General features: G+C 40.8%; 1 protein-coding gene across 1 annotated transcript in view; it reads right to left on the bottom strand.

Moving 5' to 3' along the window:
- Positions 1-7,583: 7,583 nt before the first annotated feature.
- The window catches only part of AGPAT5 (1-acylglycerol-3-phosphate O-acyltransferase 5), a 54,501-nt gene continuing 46,708 nt past the window's right edge, over positions 7,584-15,376 (bottom strand). Inside the window, exons 7-8 of the mRNA XM_071442229.1 lie at positions 11,782-11,905; positions 7,584-10,111 (exon numbers count right to left, since the gene is read on the bottom strand). Coding sequence (XP_071298330.1) covers positions 9,886-10,111; positions 11,782-11,905 — 350 coding nt within the window. The 3' untranslated portion in view covers positions 7,584-9,885. The remainder of the gene's footprint in view (positions 10,112-11,781; positions 11,906-15,376) is intronic.

The raw sequence follows: 15,376 nt of genomic DNA, 5'->3' as shown, positions 1-15,376 counted from the left end.
GTGTGCTGCTGTGCTTGCTGTGGGCACAGTCCTGGAGCGTGTCATGGCATCAGCACGGGCATGCTGCTGGATAATCCCTGCCCCCTGACAGCTCTGGCCCCCTGGCTTACAAGCTGTCATAGCTCTGTGCTCTTCCAGTGTAAGAGCTTCTCCCAGGATAGGAATTAGGTGGGAAATGTTTCAAAAGGCTGAGCTAGCCCATGTCACTGTGGGGGTACTGGGGATGGGAAGTAGGATAAGATGGGGCGTTCAGCCCCAGGCTCCTGCCTCCAACGGAGACTGAGCTTGCAGGGATGGAGTGTCACCCACCATGGCTGTGGCTTGCTGAGAGGACAAGTGAGTTTGAGTTCATTTGAGGTCATTTTCAGGGAAAAAAGTAGTTGGTACCCCAGTGCTCCAGTTTGGTGAGTGATGACAGCAGAAGTAAAAAAGGCAAAATACACAGAGGACAGAGCCTCACAGGACTGTGGTAGCTGAGTGCCTTGGAGTGGATATGAGCAAGGGGAGGCTCGTGTCAGACAATATGTAAGACAGCATCCACACTGCATGTGTCAGCTGGGCCCAAATTCTGGGGTTTAATCCAAGATGCTGGCTGAGCTGCTGCTGTTGTGAACAAATTACATCTTAACAAACACTGGACAAGCCTCTTGGCTCATACTTGCCTCTTCACCGAGATCTCTGCTTGTCTGAAGCTGCTCCTTGGCTCTGTTCCTGTGCAAACTCAACAGAGTCACTGAGGTGGCAGGTGGTGTAAGAGGAACTCTTGGACCCAGAACAGAGAAGGATATGAGGCTTGGCAGAGTGCTAGGGTCTTACAGCTCTGCTTCTCACAACCAACTCGCACAGCATGAAGATGCAAACTCCAGCTGCACTGGCAGGCCAGCTTGTCTGCAGGGCTAAGATGCTGAAACTCCCCAGAATGAACCCCATGAGCCTGAACCTCCAAGGCATGTGGCTATTGCTAACATGTAGTACTGGCATACTGTATGACTGAAGAGCTGTGTATTGTAGGGTGCTCTTCATGACAGGAATAGCTTCTCTTTTCAATTAAAGCCTGCATTCTTTCCTTCAGCCTTAAGTCTCATGTTTCTAATGCACTTCATTATCAAATTGTCAAAATTCTTTGAGGCAGAAGTTAGTAATATCAGCCAGCCAGTTTGGTTACAGCAACACTGACCCCACCTGGGTGGCAGGACTGATCCCAAGCACTTGAGACACATCCGTGCTGGATGATAAAGGTACACTCAGGAACAGTGTTAGAAACTGATACCCAGTGAACAAAACACAGTATTTGCTTACACGAGGAAACAAAACACTTAGATATTCTGCACATGACTTAGCTACTCTCTGCTCAGCCCTTTGGTTTAGTTAAACCCTTGTAACCTCATTTTTATAGCCAATCTTCCTAGGCATATTACTGGGTTTGGCTCAAGTAGCCAAACTTCATTACATGGAAAGCAAGTCTGAGATATGTGCAGCCATAAAATGGATTCACTGAAGACATCAAGTTAAAAACAAAGACTGATCCAAACCACAACCAATCCCACATCGATCCTTGAGTCCAAATTTTCTCAGAGTTTGAGGCTGAGGGAGGGAAAGATGCAAGTTACATAGATGGCTGATAGTGCAACCCAAGTTTTGGACTGCCCAATGCATCTTGCCTTTTCAATCCTGGGATTATTTATCATTTATATATATATTTTTATTATTTCTTACTTTTACCCAATTAGCAAATATTTAGCCACACTTTGCTTGCCAGGTGTGTGTTGAAGGCTGGGTTTTCTTCAAAGTTTCAACCAAAATAGCTCATATTTCTGAGAGCATCTTTTTTTCTTGATATAATCATGGCCAGATTGAAGCCAAACAAAAAGCCACTTTCCCCTCCCAGTACTCTGGAAATCCTTGAAAAGCAGTGGTGCTTTTTTTCTTATTGGAAGAGGGACTTGGAACTGGACAAAATTTAACCTTGCTGTCGAGATGGACTTTTTATACTCTCAGTGAAAATTTGGCCAATTCATAGAGCTTTGGATAAAAACCAAGCCAGCTGCAGTTCACATGTGCTTGCCAGAGGCCAGCCAGAGATTGCAGGCTTTGTTCTCTAGTGAGTTCATGAGCATGGGACAAGCTCCAGGACTTGGAGTGGGACTTCCCTAGAACTTGCAATTCCTAACTGCTTCAGGCCAAAGCAGCTTTAAATCCAGATACTTGAAAGTACAGATTTTCAGGTTGGTTTTTTTTTTAACTGTTTGTTTCCAGTCTACATGAAGGACATCAGTTGAACTACATTCAGTGGAGGTGAGACATGCAAGAGGAGATAATTTGGAAAAGTAGACTTGGAACAGACAAAGGGAATCCTGGCAGAGAACTGGAGGAACCTGAAGTCTGTGAGCACTGAGGTGGGAATCAGGGGATGGAGAGGAGACTAAAGCACAACAAAGCATGGAGGCAACTGGAAAGTGGTGTGTGGGAAAAGGATGTGAAGGATTTCATTTTGGCCTCTTTGCATGTTATTCTGAGCTCATTTAAGAACACTTGAGCTCACTCAGATGGTCTTCCCATCCATTACTGACTCCTTGGTAAATAAACCTGGCTATGAAGACAGAATCATGCATTTCTTTCTGATACTGTCATGGTGAATATTATAAAAAAGTGCCAAAACTTCACAAAATAAAGTGTTTGTTGAACACCTCTAGAATGCAAGGAAGAGCACTGCCATCATATTACAAACAGAAAACCAGAGCCTAGAAGTATTTCCTGATTATTCAACCCAAGAAGTACATTGTACCAGGTATAGTGATGTGTGCATGTTCTTTATGTGTTGCCTTCTCCAACAGCTGCAAGTCCTAAATTCTTCTGCAAACTAATTTAATTTAGATCAGGCACCTAAGGAATAAGGGAAGCTTATAACTTCATGTGGAAAGATTCGACCTGAGCTGAGAAAGAAGAGAGGGATGAGAACCTGGAGCCTGGCAGACCCTTATTCAATTATTCTGTGGCATCATTTGATCCCAAAATTGCTCCAAACTTGGAGGGTTCAGGACTACTACCTTCCTTTCCAGGATGTCATATAATTTGGAGAGGACTTTTTTTTCTTAAACTTCAAATTTGTTCTACTATTAGAAAAGGAATATGAAGTCTCTGTTTACTTCAGCTGAGCCTGGTGTGGCCCCTGAAGACACTGCCTCTGCCACACACGTGCTGTAACCCCTGTGGTGCTGCCAGTGCCCACCCTTGTGCTGAGACTCGCTCTTCAAACAGGCACGTGCTTGTCTCACTGTGGCTGCAGCTCCGTGTTGGCCTGAGTTCCCACTCCTGGCTTCTGCAGGGCTAACTAATGGGCTGCCCAGGCTTCATTGCAGTGCCCCATCCTTGGTGATGGGACATGTCCCAGTTCACACCTCTGCTTTCATACGTGTTTGTGCTGCCAAGAATGATTGTTAGTTTTAAACAGGCTCTGAAAGCAGCGGCCAGCATTCCAAAGGGATACACAGGATGAGCTAGCGACAGCAGCCACTTGGCATTTCCAACCCTGCAGTGCAAAAGGGGATGTGTTCTAAGCATTGAGACTTCTTGAATCTCTTGTGATTTTGTCAGGAATACAATTGAAAGTATCAGGATACGTACGCACAATCTCTTATTACTGTTTAAACTTAGAAAACAATACCATATCCTGTGCCAACAGAACTACTATGGGTTATGCAGAATTATTTGTCAGCTCTTTGGAATACCTTTCCTTTTCTGGACAATAAAATCACCATTTCTCCAGCTTCCAGAGAACTTCTATTTCTCTGTCTTTAAACAGCTGTGTGAACCAGGTTATTCAGCTATGACTACAACCAAGTCCTAGCTACAAGTGTGGGATTCCTGAAAGAAGTATTTCTGCATTCTGATTTATCTCCCCTGGCTATAAAAACAGTGTGTGTTTTTAAAGTCTTTTTAACATCTCTCAGTATGTGACCATACTAATGCAATCCTTTGTGATAAACAGGAATTTATTAAAGCATCCTGATGTCAAACCAAATTTTTTTATACCTCATGAGACAAAAAGTGAAGACTTCGTAGTTTATAGAAGCCAAAAAATACTCATAGCTTATACAGATTAGGGTAAAAATTTTATAGCCTGTTTATCATGAAAAACTTGGGTGCAAACTAGCATAAAGGCAATGTCATTTTCTGGACCTATAGTGTTTCTGCTAAAAGTGCAATAGGACACTATAGGAGATGCAAATGCCTGCTAAACCGTGACAGCCTTAAGCAGTGACTGTAATGCATACAGCATGAAAAGCAATTTAACTTAATACCTCCAGTTCAGGTTTCAGCCTTGAGAAATCTGCATGTTCTTCTGTTGTGCTTAATGATGTTGTACAGCATTTGATACTTTTTGGGATCATTACAGTGTCAACTCTCCCATCTTGGCCAACTGGAAATTAAATTCTGTTTTCTTGTGGTCCCAACTGGATGAAATAGTTGCAGAGCTGAATAAAGCCAGGGTCCGGTTATATCCAGAAATTCAAAACTGCTTTGGCAATTTCAGCCTTTGTGAGTGTCCCTGAAGAAGACAGAGAAGGAAGGTCTTGGTGTGGGGTGTGGGACACAACTACTGTGGTGGTGACAAGATCTGCTGGTGCCCATGGCACGCTGGACTCATTCCTAACATGGAAAGGCACTTCAAAAATATGGCACTTCCCCTATTCCTTTCTCTGTGACCTCTGCCTGCAGACTAATGTGAGCCATGGGCTATCTCTGGTTCCACCTTGTTCCTAGGGCAATTCAGAAATGCCCTAGGACCAAAGCTGAGTGCAGACATCCACGTACCCAGCCAATGCCTTTGGCATCAGGCAGTCATGCTGGTCCTATAAATCTTCAAATCTCTTCCAAACCTAGCCAGGTGAAAAGCAGCACTGGGAACTCCCTGAGGGCATGGAATGGTGGGAAAAGTAAAATATCTCTGGTCTTTCTCAGGCCAGGAGTTGTTGAGGCTGTATCTCCTATTTCTCATCCCAGTGACTGGGCTTTGATGCCCTAAAGTAGGCATAACTCTGCAACTCATTGCTCATCCCTACTTCAAAGCACCAATGAAGCCCAGCCCACCCTACAGAGAGAACACCACATCCTGGATGCTTTGCCAACAAGCCAAGTGGGTTTTAGGACCTACCACTCTGAAACTGGTTGTACTGGCAGCCCGTGGTGATGGAAGCATGGCTGTGATGGTGGGACTGGGATTTGAGGGGCCTGTTTTCTGCAGAGGTTTTGTGGGGAGCCCAGCAGTTCTGACCAGCAGCTCTGTCACTGCACAGACAGAAAACTGGCAGCAACTTCTGCCCCCGAACATCTGCATCCTCTCTAAGTTCTCTGGGCCTGTCAGGCAAACAGGTTGAAATGGCTCTGGTTCGAATTAGTCACACAGGGAATACAAACAAAGGCATCAAAACGTCCTTCGAAAACAGGGTTCCCACAGAAGATAAAAGGCTATGGAATAGTTTGTACAAGCCTAACTAATGGAGCTTTCACATCACAAATATGACCCAGGAACAAGTCACTGTTTTTCAGGGGATTGTCTGGCCTTTGCCTTTACTCAAAACCATGCCAAGTGCCAGTCAGTGAAGGAGCGGGCTCTGGCACAGGCAGGAGGGAGGGAGATCCATCTCAGATGTCCAGTATAGACTTCACAGAGTAGTTTGGTTGGAAGGGACCTTAAAGACCATCTAGTCCCAAGCCACCTGCCACAGGCAGGGACATGTTCCACTAGCCCAAGTGGCTCAGAGCTCAACACTCCCTCTTTCAACAGCAACATCTCCTTCCAGCCCAACAGCAACAGACCCCTGCCTTTCCACTGGCATCTGCCCACTACATGCCAGTCCTCTAAAGGAGAACATATTAGAAGGACGTGGGTGGCAGTGGTCAGTCAGCAGTTTATCAGGCTGAAAACAAATAGGGAAATTCTTCAGTTTCAGAAGAATGAAGGAAACCCAAGATTTGCATCAGTCTGAAAAGTATTGGAGGACTCATTAGAAAAAAGGGACTGCAGTCAGCCCAGAGTAAAGCTGCAGATCTGGGACTGAAACTGGACAGGTGGGAGAAATATTCACCATGCTGACAGGGAATCTGGTCAATCTGGTCCTCACACAGGAAACAAATTTTCCCTGGAATCAGTCAGATGTGGTCATGCCTGACTAGAGCTGAGGTTTCTAATATTCGTTTCAGATTATTGTTGCTTTTCCTTCTCTGAACATGCTATGTTTTGCTTGTGTGACTTTTGCTATTATACAAACTAAAGTAACAATTTCTTCTTTTGTCTTATGCTCAGCAAATTGGGCAGCACACTTCACTGGGCTCCAAACTGATGAGACAGGCATGAAAATGACAACAAGAGAAACCCCACTGTGTTTGCTCCAAGCCCAGCCAGCAGAGCCCCTGTGCTAAAAAGTGACTTAGAATTGCAGGTTAGGACCAAACCCTGGTTCCCATCTTTAGAATGGAAAAGCATTTATAAAGCAGGTGCCAAGATCTTGAACCTGTTAGCTGGTTTTCTATTGCATATTTGAAATTTCTGTCATTAAATGTTTTTTTATTTGGAGGTGGGTATGGGAAAAGTATCTTTTTTCACTTTTAACGCTAAGCCAAAAATCCCAAACCTTCTCATGGTCCTCTTCATTATCCAAACACAAAATAGTTACCTCTCTCTCCCTTGAAGTAAGTATAAACATTCTCTGCAAGCTAAAATGCCAAAACAATCAGGGGCCAACTTTAAATACTAAAAGAAGTTTTACAGGTATGCTACATTTGACTGAAAGGAGAAAAAACAAGTATTACAGCAAAATGCTTCAGAGGAGTTAGCAAAGGACTGCATCTGGGTGGAGCCCTTGTGTCCTCCTCAGTCATTTCTTCACTCCAGTATCAAGCAATGTTTTGTCACTTCACTTTTTGTGCTCTCCATCACGTAAATTAATGCTTGCTCAGCCCAATTCCTTCCCCTAAGGAAACACAAGGATGTCATTTAGTGATCTTGCAAGTTTTACACACAGCTTGTGCATATGAACAGAGTGGTACTTGTGGGAGGGAAACAGCTCTTATCAGAGCCACTGATACAGCTGGCAAAGGCAGTTTTTGAACATAAAGGTCCTTCTGAGATTTAATACATCACTACAACTTTGGTGGCATTGCTACCAAGATATGCTTCAGGTATTTGTTTACAGTACTTCTTCCCTGCCCCTGGGTCTGTCCACCCTCTGCCAGTGCTGTCAGGCCAGGGCCTGTTGCCACTGAGGCCAATTCCTGGGCAGAAGCTGGTCCTACACACTAGTGAACATCATTAATGAGCAGCAAATGGTGCATGTGCTCAAGGGCAAAAAGCTGTTGCCACTGGACTGACCTGGTGGTGTGCTGCATTGGAACAAGTACAGATCAATTCCAACACATTTCTGGCTGCATGGGAAAAAAGACAAAGTTGTTTTCTTTCAGTTCACTGCTTCTCACACAAGTCCTTCCATTGGGGACTTAAAACCACACTTGCAGCCTTTGTTTAAACAGCTCCGAATTATAAATATGAAAGTGCAGAAAAAATTGAACAAGCAGACAGGACAGAAAAGTTGAATGAGCATTGGCTCTTCTTATTTTAATGAAGAAATATTTCAAGTTAATATCAGTGCATATTTAGAAATAGCATGTGATACTCCCAATGCCAAATACATCAGCAAATTACAGTTTCAAAACTTTATAAATTAATGGCAAGGAAAAAAAAGATTAACATAGAGAATAAGGTTCAAAATAAACATCCTGTTTGTTTGCTGCACTGTGTCAATTATATTCCTGGTACTTAAACAGCAAGAGAGATCCAATATTTCATGTAATTAGGCTCTCCAAAATAGCAGTTATTTTCCTACAAATGAATTAAGCATTTTGCATTTATTTTTGATGTATAATTAAATGTTATTCTTAGCTGTTACAAAGAAATTTAGCCATGTCAGAATAAAATTTCATTCCATGACTGAAAAAACTCACACTAACATAGGAACATTGCCTTCTCATTATACCCACTGGTAACAGTCAGCTGAGAATAGGAAGAACTACATGTAAGCACATTTGGCTGTTACATAAAATGGCTTTTTTTTTTTTTTTCACAGCCTCATAACAATACTGTTTTTCAACATTGTTCCCAGTCATTGTTTTTAAAATGGTTCATCAACATATCCTGAATCAATCACCGATATAAATAACTCCAGTGACAAAATCCATTATGGAAGGACACAGAACTGCAAACTGAAAGTTGTACTGAATGATTTTAAGGTGGAACTGTAATTCCTCTGTAATACTCTGTTGAAAACAAAAACAAAAACAACCCCACACAGTAAAACCTTTAATTAACTGGCAATGGTGGAATCTGAAAAACTGAGATATAATTTTAAGAGATGTTTAACTCCCAATGGATTCTAAAGCAAGACAAATCGTACTGAAGCTAGAAAAAGATGCACATTTAAAGCTTGCAAGTGTGATATAAAAATATTCTCTAGTTTTTAAATTTTGATACAGGAGTCCAATTCCCTAATGGAAGAAGATAAAATACATCTTCTTTCCTACCCCATTGCTGTATATATAGACTGTTCCCTATGAGGAATCAGGAAATGGCTTTCCCCAACAATGATACCAGCCTTGGGAATCTCAGACTTTCATAGAGTTTGTTGATTTTGCTTTTTAAAGTATATTTTCAAGCAGGTGAAACACTGATAGGATATGCATTTCATTGATTATTATCTACTGTGCAAACCATATACATCAACCCCATAATTTCAACCTAAGTGCAGTCTGCATGGCCTAGAATGACTCAGAATGTAGTGGGATACTACAGCACAGAGATGACTGCTAGCCTATGGAACACCAGACTAGATCAGGTTAGTGGGAAAGGCACACACTCCAGATTTACCAGGAACACTGAAGGTTCCTTGTGACAGTGATTCCGTGCACTTCTCAAACAACAAGGTTTGCTTCCAGAAAACCGCGAGGTAACGGGAAACTTCTGCTTATGGCACATACACGTGGAGGAGGGGTGTGAGCTCAGCTGAACGCTCGTGCTGAGAGGGGTAATGCAGACACAAGGGAGGCTACAAGGGTTCTGGCCAGAAACAAAAACTTCACATTTCCTTACACTGCACACATTCCTTTTATGCACAAATGTGAGGTGCGCAAAATAAGCTGTTTGCTCGGTACCATTTAATGTTTTGCATATGTAAAATAATCGCCTAATACTGCAATATAATCAAAAGTCATGCACTAGATAAACAGAGCTTCTTCCCCATGAACAGTAGTTCTCAGGAACATTTTATGCTGCTTCTGGTAACATCTCATGATTTGCCAGCTTACACAGTCCCTTTTAAAAAACACAGTATTTAGTGAAAACTGAAGAGCAAAATTAAGAAAAAAAAAAGGAAAATTTTGATTTTAGTTGCGATACAGCTGGGATAGATGCAACTGAGCTGCTGTAATGCACCAAAGAGTAACAAAAATTCAACATGAATATCAGAAGAATAAATATATACCCTAAATTAATCTCTGTAAATACATTCACATGTCCACATAAGACACCCTTATGCATAACTCATACTTTTTCAAATCTGCAGAAAGAGATAGATGTTAGTTCATGGGGAAAGCAATTTATCATATGACTTGGTTTATCTGTCATTATTCCAGCAAAAATCAGTAGCAAATTTGAAAATCTACATTTATTTTCCCCAGACCAACCACACAGAGGCTTAAGTCACAAAATCTATTATTTCCAATATTCGATCAATAAGGCTTTATTTACACTTTTTTTCTATAAAGTCAGGAAAAAATTTGGTGGAATGTGCAAGAAAAGACTGCACATTTCACTGATTGGAGACTAACATCTGCTTATGGTTTAATGCTAACCCACAGGCAGCCAATTAAAGTTCCATATATCCATGTTTTTACATATAGTTTCCTTCCTGATTCTGTCAGAAGCATACTAGCAGTCAGGCCACCTAAAAACAGCAAAGATGGCAAAGTTTTCTTGAGGCTTAGTTTGGAATGAACACTTTTCCCAGGGAACTTATTTCTTCTTTTAGAATCCTTTGCATCATAAAATTCTATTAGTAACCTATAAGCAGAGAAAAAGGAGATGGTCAAAGTCAGACAGTAAGACATTTTAAGCAAACTTACTTTCATCCAGTAACTGCTTCTAACCAAAAATTTTTAGTAAATAATTTCATAATATGTAGCAGCTCCTCTGTAACAAGTTCAAACAATGAGTACACCTTACAAATATGATGCATGTCAAAATACTCAACCTGAAACCTTGGAGGCATTAAGGCCATATTTTCCTTGTGGACCAACTGCAACAGTGAATATAAAAGTAGACAAGAATTGATTTCTTTCAGCTTTTAGCAAAAAAGTCCAGAGCAGTGTACAATATTGTATGACAAAGCAATACACTGTGCACCAAAGGAGGAGGAAGTATCTTCATAAAATAAATTAATAAATAACAAGGACATCCAATACACTGAATATATTGGAAGCTAAACATGCAAGAGTAAGATGCTGCATTACTGGCTTAGTAGTAACCTTTTTCCTCCTAGTTTTTAAAAACAGTAATAAATGGGTCTGGAAATTTTGAGGTTTTGTTTTAACTATCTCTAAATTTGCTTGACAGACTATTTGGTCCCAGGCAAGATGTTCCAGTGAACAGGAGCTTACAATGACACATGGATGATTCAGTTTTGTTCACTTTCACTAGATAACTAAAGGGACAGACATTGGATAGCCTTTTATTTTATGTATCAGCTCCTTGTCAATTTAAATTAAATTCAGACTTTCTATTTTTCAAAAGTAGTGATCCTAAATGTCTAAGACACTTTAGAAACAGTGTCATGTTTACAGATAGTCATGTTAACTTCTACATGAATTCAAAGTTCTCAGGAGAAATGAATACATTTTCCACTTCCATGGAGCGTGAGACTGGCAGAACAATATTAAAGAACCAGGGAAATTTCTGTCTTACTCAAAGTATTCAAGGATTTAGAAAGTAAACAGATTCACCTCCCTTAAGCAGGACTTCAGGTCTGGCAAATTAAACCATCATCTCTCAAAGAGTACTTAAATCCTACATTTAGACACAAAGTCCTTCTGGAGAACAAGGTCCCCCAGGATCTGCTGCATATACTCACTAGTGACCTTATCTGGAGATGCTGGAGGAAGCCAGGCACTTAACTTCTGCCACAAGTCAAAAATGGCCAAATGAAACTTCTACTTCACCTTGTTTCCCCGGTGAAGGTAGGAATTTTGGGGTTAACTGTGTTTTTATCCACTCGCTGTCTGGATGAAAGATTTGTAAACAATTTTGGCAGAAGAGATTAGATCAAGACCTGCCCCTCTATCACTCCAACTTAACACTGATTACAAGGGCAGAATCACACTGCTCTTTCTTGCTTGCCTACCACAGGCATCTTACATTCCTGTGCAGGACTTAACTACGAGAAGATGAATGGAGAGTATTCAGATGAATGAGTCTTGCCTGCAACATGGACTCACATTTCTTCAATCTAAAGAAGGACAAAACCTGAGGAATCCCAACCTCCTGAGCAAAAGGTTTAACCACAAGGTCATATTATATTGTATTATAGTACATTAACAGGAGTACCAACATCACCCCCTTTTCAGAGAGCCCTATAGCAGGCACCACTTGGAACCCAGAAATCATGGGTATATTTATTAATATAAAAGCAATAAGACAGAGTCTTCAAACAGAAAGTTCTACATATTTCTACTCACTTATCCTTTATTTCAAAACGCTCATGAAGCCACCTTCTCATATACATCTGCTCTTCTGGAATGTCCTTCAGATCAATTCGGTCAATGAAAATATGAACTCTTGGGCATTCCTTACAAAGAAACTCTAAGAAGAGAGCAAAGCAACATGACTGAGTTACAAAAACACTGAGTTATAAATACACCAAAAAATCTGACTGTAAGTGCCTTGGAAGCCTAACTTCAGTGCTCAAAAACCTTCCCTCCTTATGTTTGGATCCTGAGCACTTCACTGAACTTAGAAACCATCTGCCCTCACACTTGAAATGGTGGACCACTATCATGCACAACACGGAAGAACTGTCCAAATATGCCCCTTGTTAACTCTAAAAGGCTGTGCTTGAAAATATTACCCTCTACTTTAGTAGCAATCTACTCACTCAGTAGTGTCAGATGCAGTAACTTTGATGTCATAAATCCTGCAATTTTGTTTAAAGTTAGTAATCCTCCTTGCTTGTCCTTTTTAAAAACTAAATTTTGTTTGCTGCTGAATGACAAAATTGGAATTATAGTGATTTCCCAAAGCATCTCCAAGAGAAAGTATGCTTCAGTTTAAGCAATAATCTGTAATTAAAAAGTGTAATAGGATAAAAGACTTAGAACAAAATGTTGCTTTCTATTTTGTATCCCTTCCTTTTTTTTCTGTCTCACAGAGCTCGAGATAGCCCTATTGCAAACTGCCTCCCCCCTGCCCCCAAATGCCATTTCCTCAATTTATCCCTAGACAAACTTACCAAGCAAGCATTAAGGACAAACAAAACTCCATTACTCAAATGGCCTTGTGGGATTTCTTACAACTAACAAGTGGTAAAAATACTGGGCATGATTACTGTAATATACTGCATATTGTAAATGCGAAATCCTGCACAGAGTGTATTGGTAACCATTCATATCTATCAGTAGCAAGGGGTATGGCAGTAACCACAGTAGCCCTGGCCAGAGATTTGCATGATGTGAGGATAGAAGTCCTCAGAAATTTGGATAGTAATCCTATTTTGAAAAGAGACCGGAAGTGCCTTCCTACAATACATGCAGGCAACAAATGTAACACAGACTGGGTGGTCCCTTTAGGTTGTTGACATTTTTCGGACAGCAGTGCAGATCCACAGAAGACTTTGACCCGTAACTGTAAGGGGTATCTGGAGGAATGAATCTGCAAATAAATTGTTACAGCATGTACATCTTTATTGTTGTCTGCCAAAGCAGATATCCCCCATTTGTTTTTCATCTTTACAGGATTATTGATTTGTAAGGACTCTGCTGTAAAAACAGTCCTTATCACATACTAGAAATTGCCTTAAGGAATTTTAAAAGCCTGTTCATGCAAATGTGTGTGTGTACTTGCAGAGGGGGAGGGAAGGAGAAGAGATAAAGAGATCCCTAAGGTCTTGAGGTGCTTGGATGCAGAAATCTGTGAGGTGCTGTGTGGCTGTGTCCGGACGTCATGCACAGAGCCCGCAGCGTAAAGGGAGAACACGGCCCCGCAGCATCAGCTGGGGAGCTGGATGAGGGCTCCAGCCAGGCACGAGTCTACCTCTTGGCCATGGAGCAGCAAACACAGCTTTTGCCAAGAGGCTTCTGGTAGAACCTTCTCCTAGCTATTAGATGGCAGTTAAGTATATAAGATGGCAAGTTAAGGACCTGGAATGATGGTATGAGATGAATGTAGACATTTCCTTCAGATTTATGTGCAGTGCTTTTACTAACCACAAAGAAATCGATATTATCTAAAAGAAATTTTTTTTCTCTTGCTTTAATGTGAAGAAGGGATTTTGCAGGACTGTTTCTCTAAAGATATTATCCAGGCCACTACATGAAGGTCAGTGACTATATGGGCACCTAAAAGCATTCTATTAATATCTTAAAGTGACAGATGTATTATCCATGTCTTAAATGCTTATAATGTTCATGATGTACAAATCCTCTTTTGAGTGGCATTACCTATTAAGTGGAATATTCTAACCATATGCAAAACTCTCTAGAAAACAAATGCTTGGAAGCCAGATGATCTGGTCTTTTCAGAAAAAGTAATAGGCTCCTATATAAAGCATCTATGGTATGCATATTCAGTTAGAGCTGAAGATTGAGCTTCAAAAGATACTTAAAACATTCTGTGCATTGTATAGTGTATGTTTCTTTTGCTTCATAGCACATGGGCTGTTCTGTATAGGAACAAATAAGTCCTTACTGATGTTACTTATAACTCTGTTATAAATGATTAAGGAAAATTATAAACCAATCAAAACTCAAGACATAAGTATTTAAAAAGAAACACTTTCCCCCACAAAAGCTGAAGTGTAGCAATTCTATAATTCTACTTAGAGAACAAAATCCCCTCCTCAAATACCTGAGTGTTGCTGCTGGCTTTCCACCTCCGGCCCAAGTTCCAATGCAAGCTGATTCTTACCCTGGTCTTCTTCAACTACTCTAAATTGAATCCCCATATGTGAAGGTCCTAAACTTTGTCATTATTTCCCACCTTTTATGAATCCCACTGCTTTTTCCAACAACCTCACCCTCCCTTTTGAGTTTGACTTAGTTCAGCCTCACTCAGGGCTGTGTGATCTGCTACTTCAGGTACTACCCTGAGGAAGGTCATGATTCCCACACATTGATTCAAAGTCCTTTTATCCAAAGCCTGGGTATTCAGGACATCTGCAGATGACACTGTAATGCATGCAGTCAGCCAAGTGAGGTAATCTGACTAGTATTTAATTATCCAATTCATGTCAGTGTTTAATGCAACTAACCAATCTACAGTGTTACAGCAATCACATAAGAACCCCATTGGATAAGGACAACATATTGGAGGTTGATTGTGAGAAGAAACAGCTGGATTTTATCACCATAACCTCCAAAAGTTTGTGGTGGTCCCATGACCCTTAATTTCACATTAGCTTAACTCCCAAAAGGCTTATGTAATTAAGCTAAGAAACAAAATCTTATTGAAGCAATTTATTATGCACAAATTACATCCAACTTCAGGGACACTAGCCCTTAAGGCCAACATCTGACAGGCTTTTCAGATTCCTAAACTTGCCAGAATTTGTTATAATTAACAGCAGGAACAAGCAAGCCTGAACTTTCCTTCAAGAGACAAAACAGAAATGCAAATCAGACATTAGAAGCAAACATTATGTTGGGGATAGCATTAGTCAAGAACCCTGTACAATTTGGGTTAAATGAACACTAACAACTTTTGTGTGGGAGCCAAATGGACTGGCTTTCGTGTGGGACATAATTTCCTAATAAAACTTCCTAGCTGGCTAAATAACAGATACAAGCACAGAATGTTTATAATGCTTCCAGTGACCAAGCACAGCAGAAAGAAGGAATTGAAAATTGTAATAAAGTGGATTAAACATTTTTTGTTATTGAACTGCGACACTGAACTGTATCCTTCCTTCAGTGAGACAGGATTCACACTAACACAAGGCTTCAGAGGGGGAACCACTGCAGCACTGGGATTAACAAAGAAGGTGCAACAGACTCCAGGAAAGAAATTGAATCCAAGGAATTTTTAATTGGAAACCAATATTTGGGGCTCCTGCAAAATTCT

This window comes from Agelaius tricolor, unplaced genomic scaffold (assembly GCF_023055355.1).
Source record: "Agelaius tricolor isolate 1412-34295 unplaced genomic scaffold, bAgeTri1.0.p SCAF_1, whole genome shotgun sequence".
NCBI classification, from domain to species: Eukaryota; Metazoa; Chordata; class Aves; order Passeriformes; family Icteridae; genus Agelaius; species Agelaius tricolor.
The sequence above is the reverse complement of the archived record's forward strand: the minus strand, read 5'-3'. Positions and strand labels throughout refer to the sequence as shown.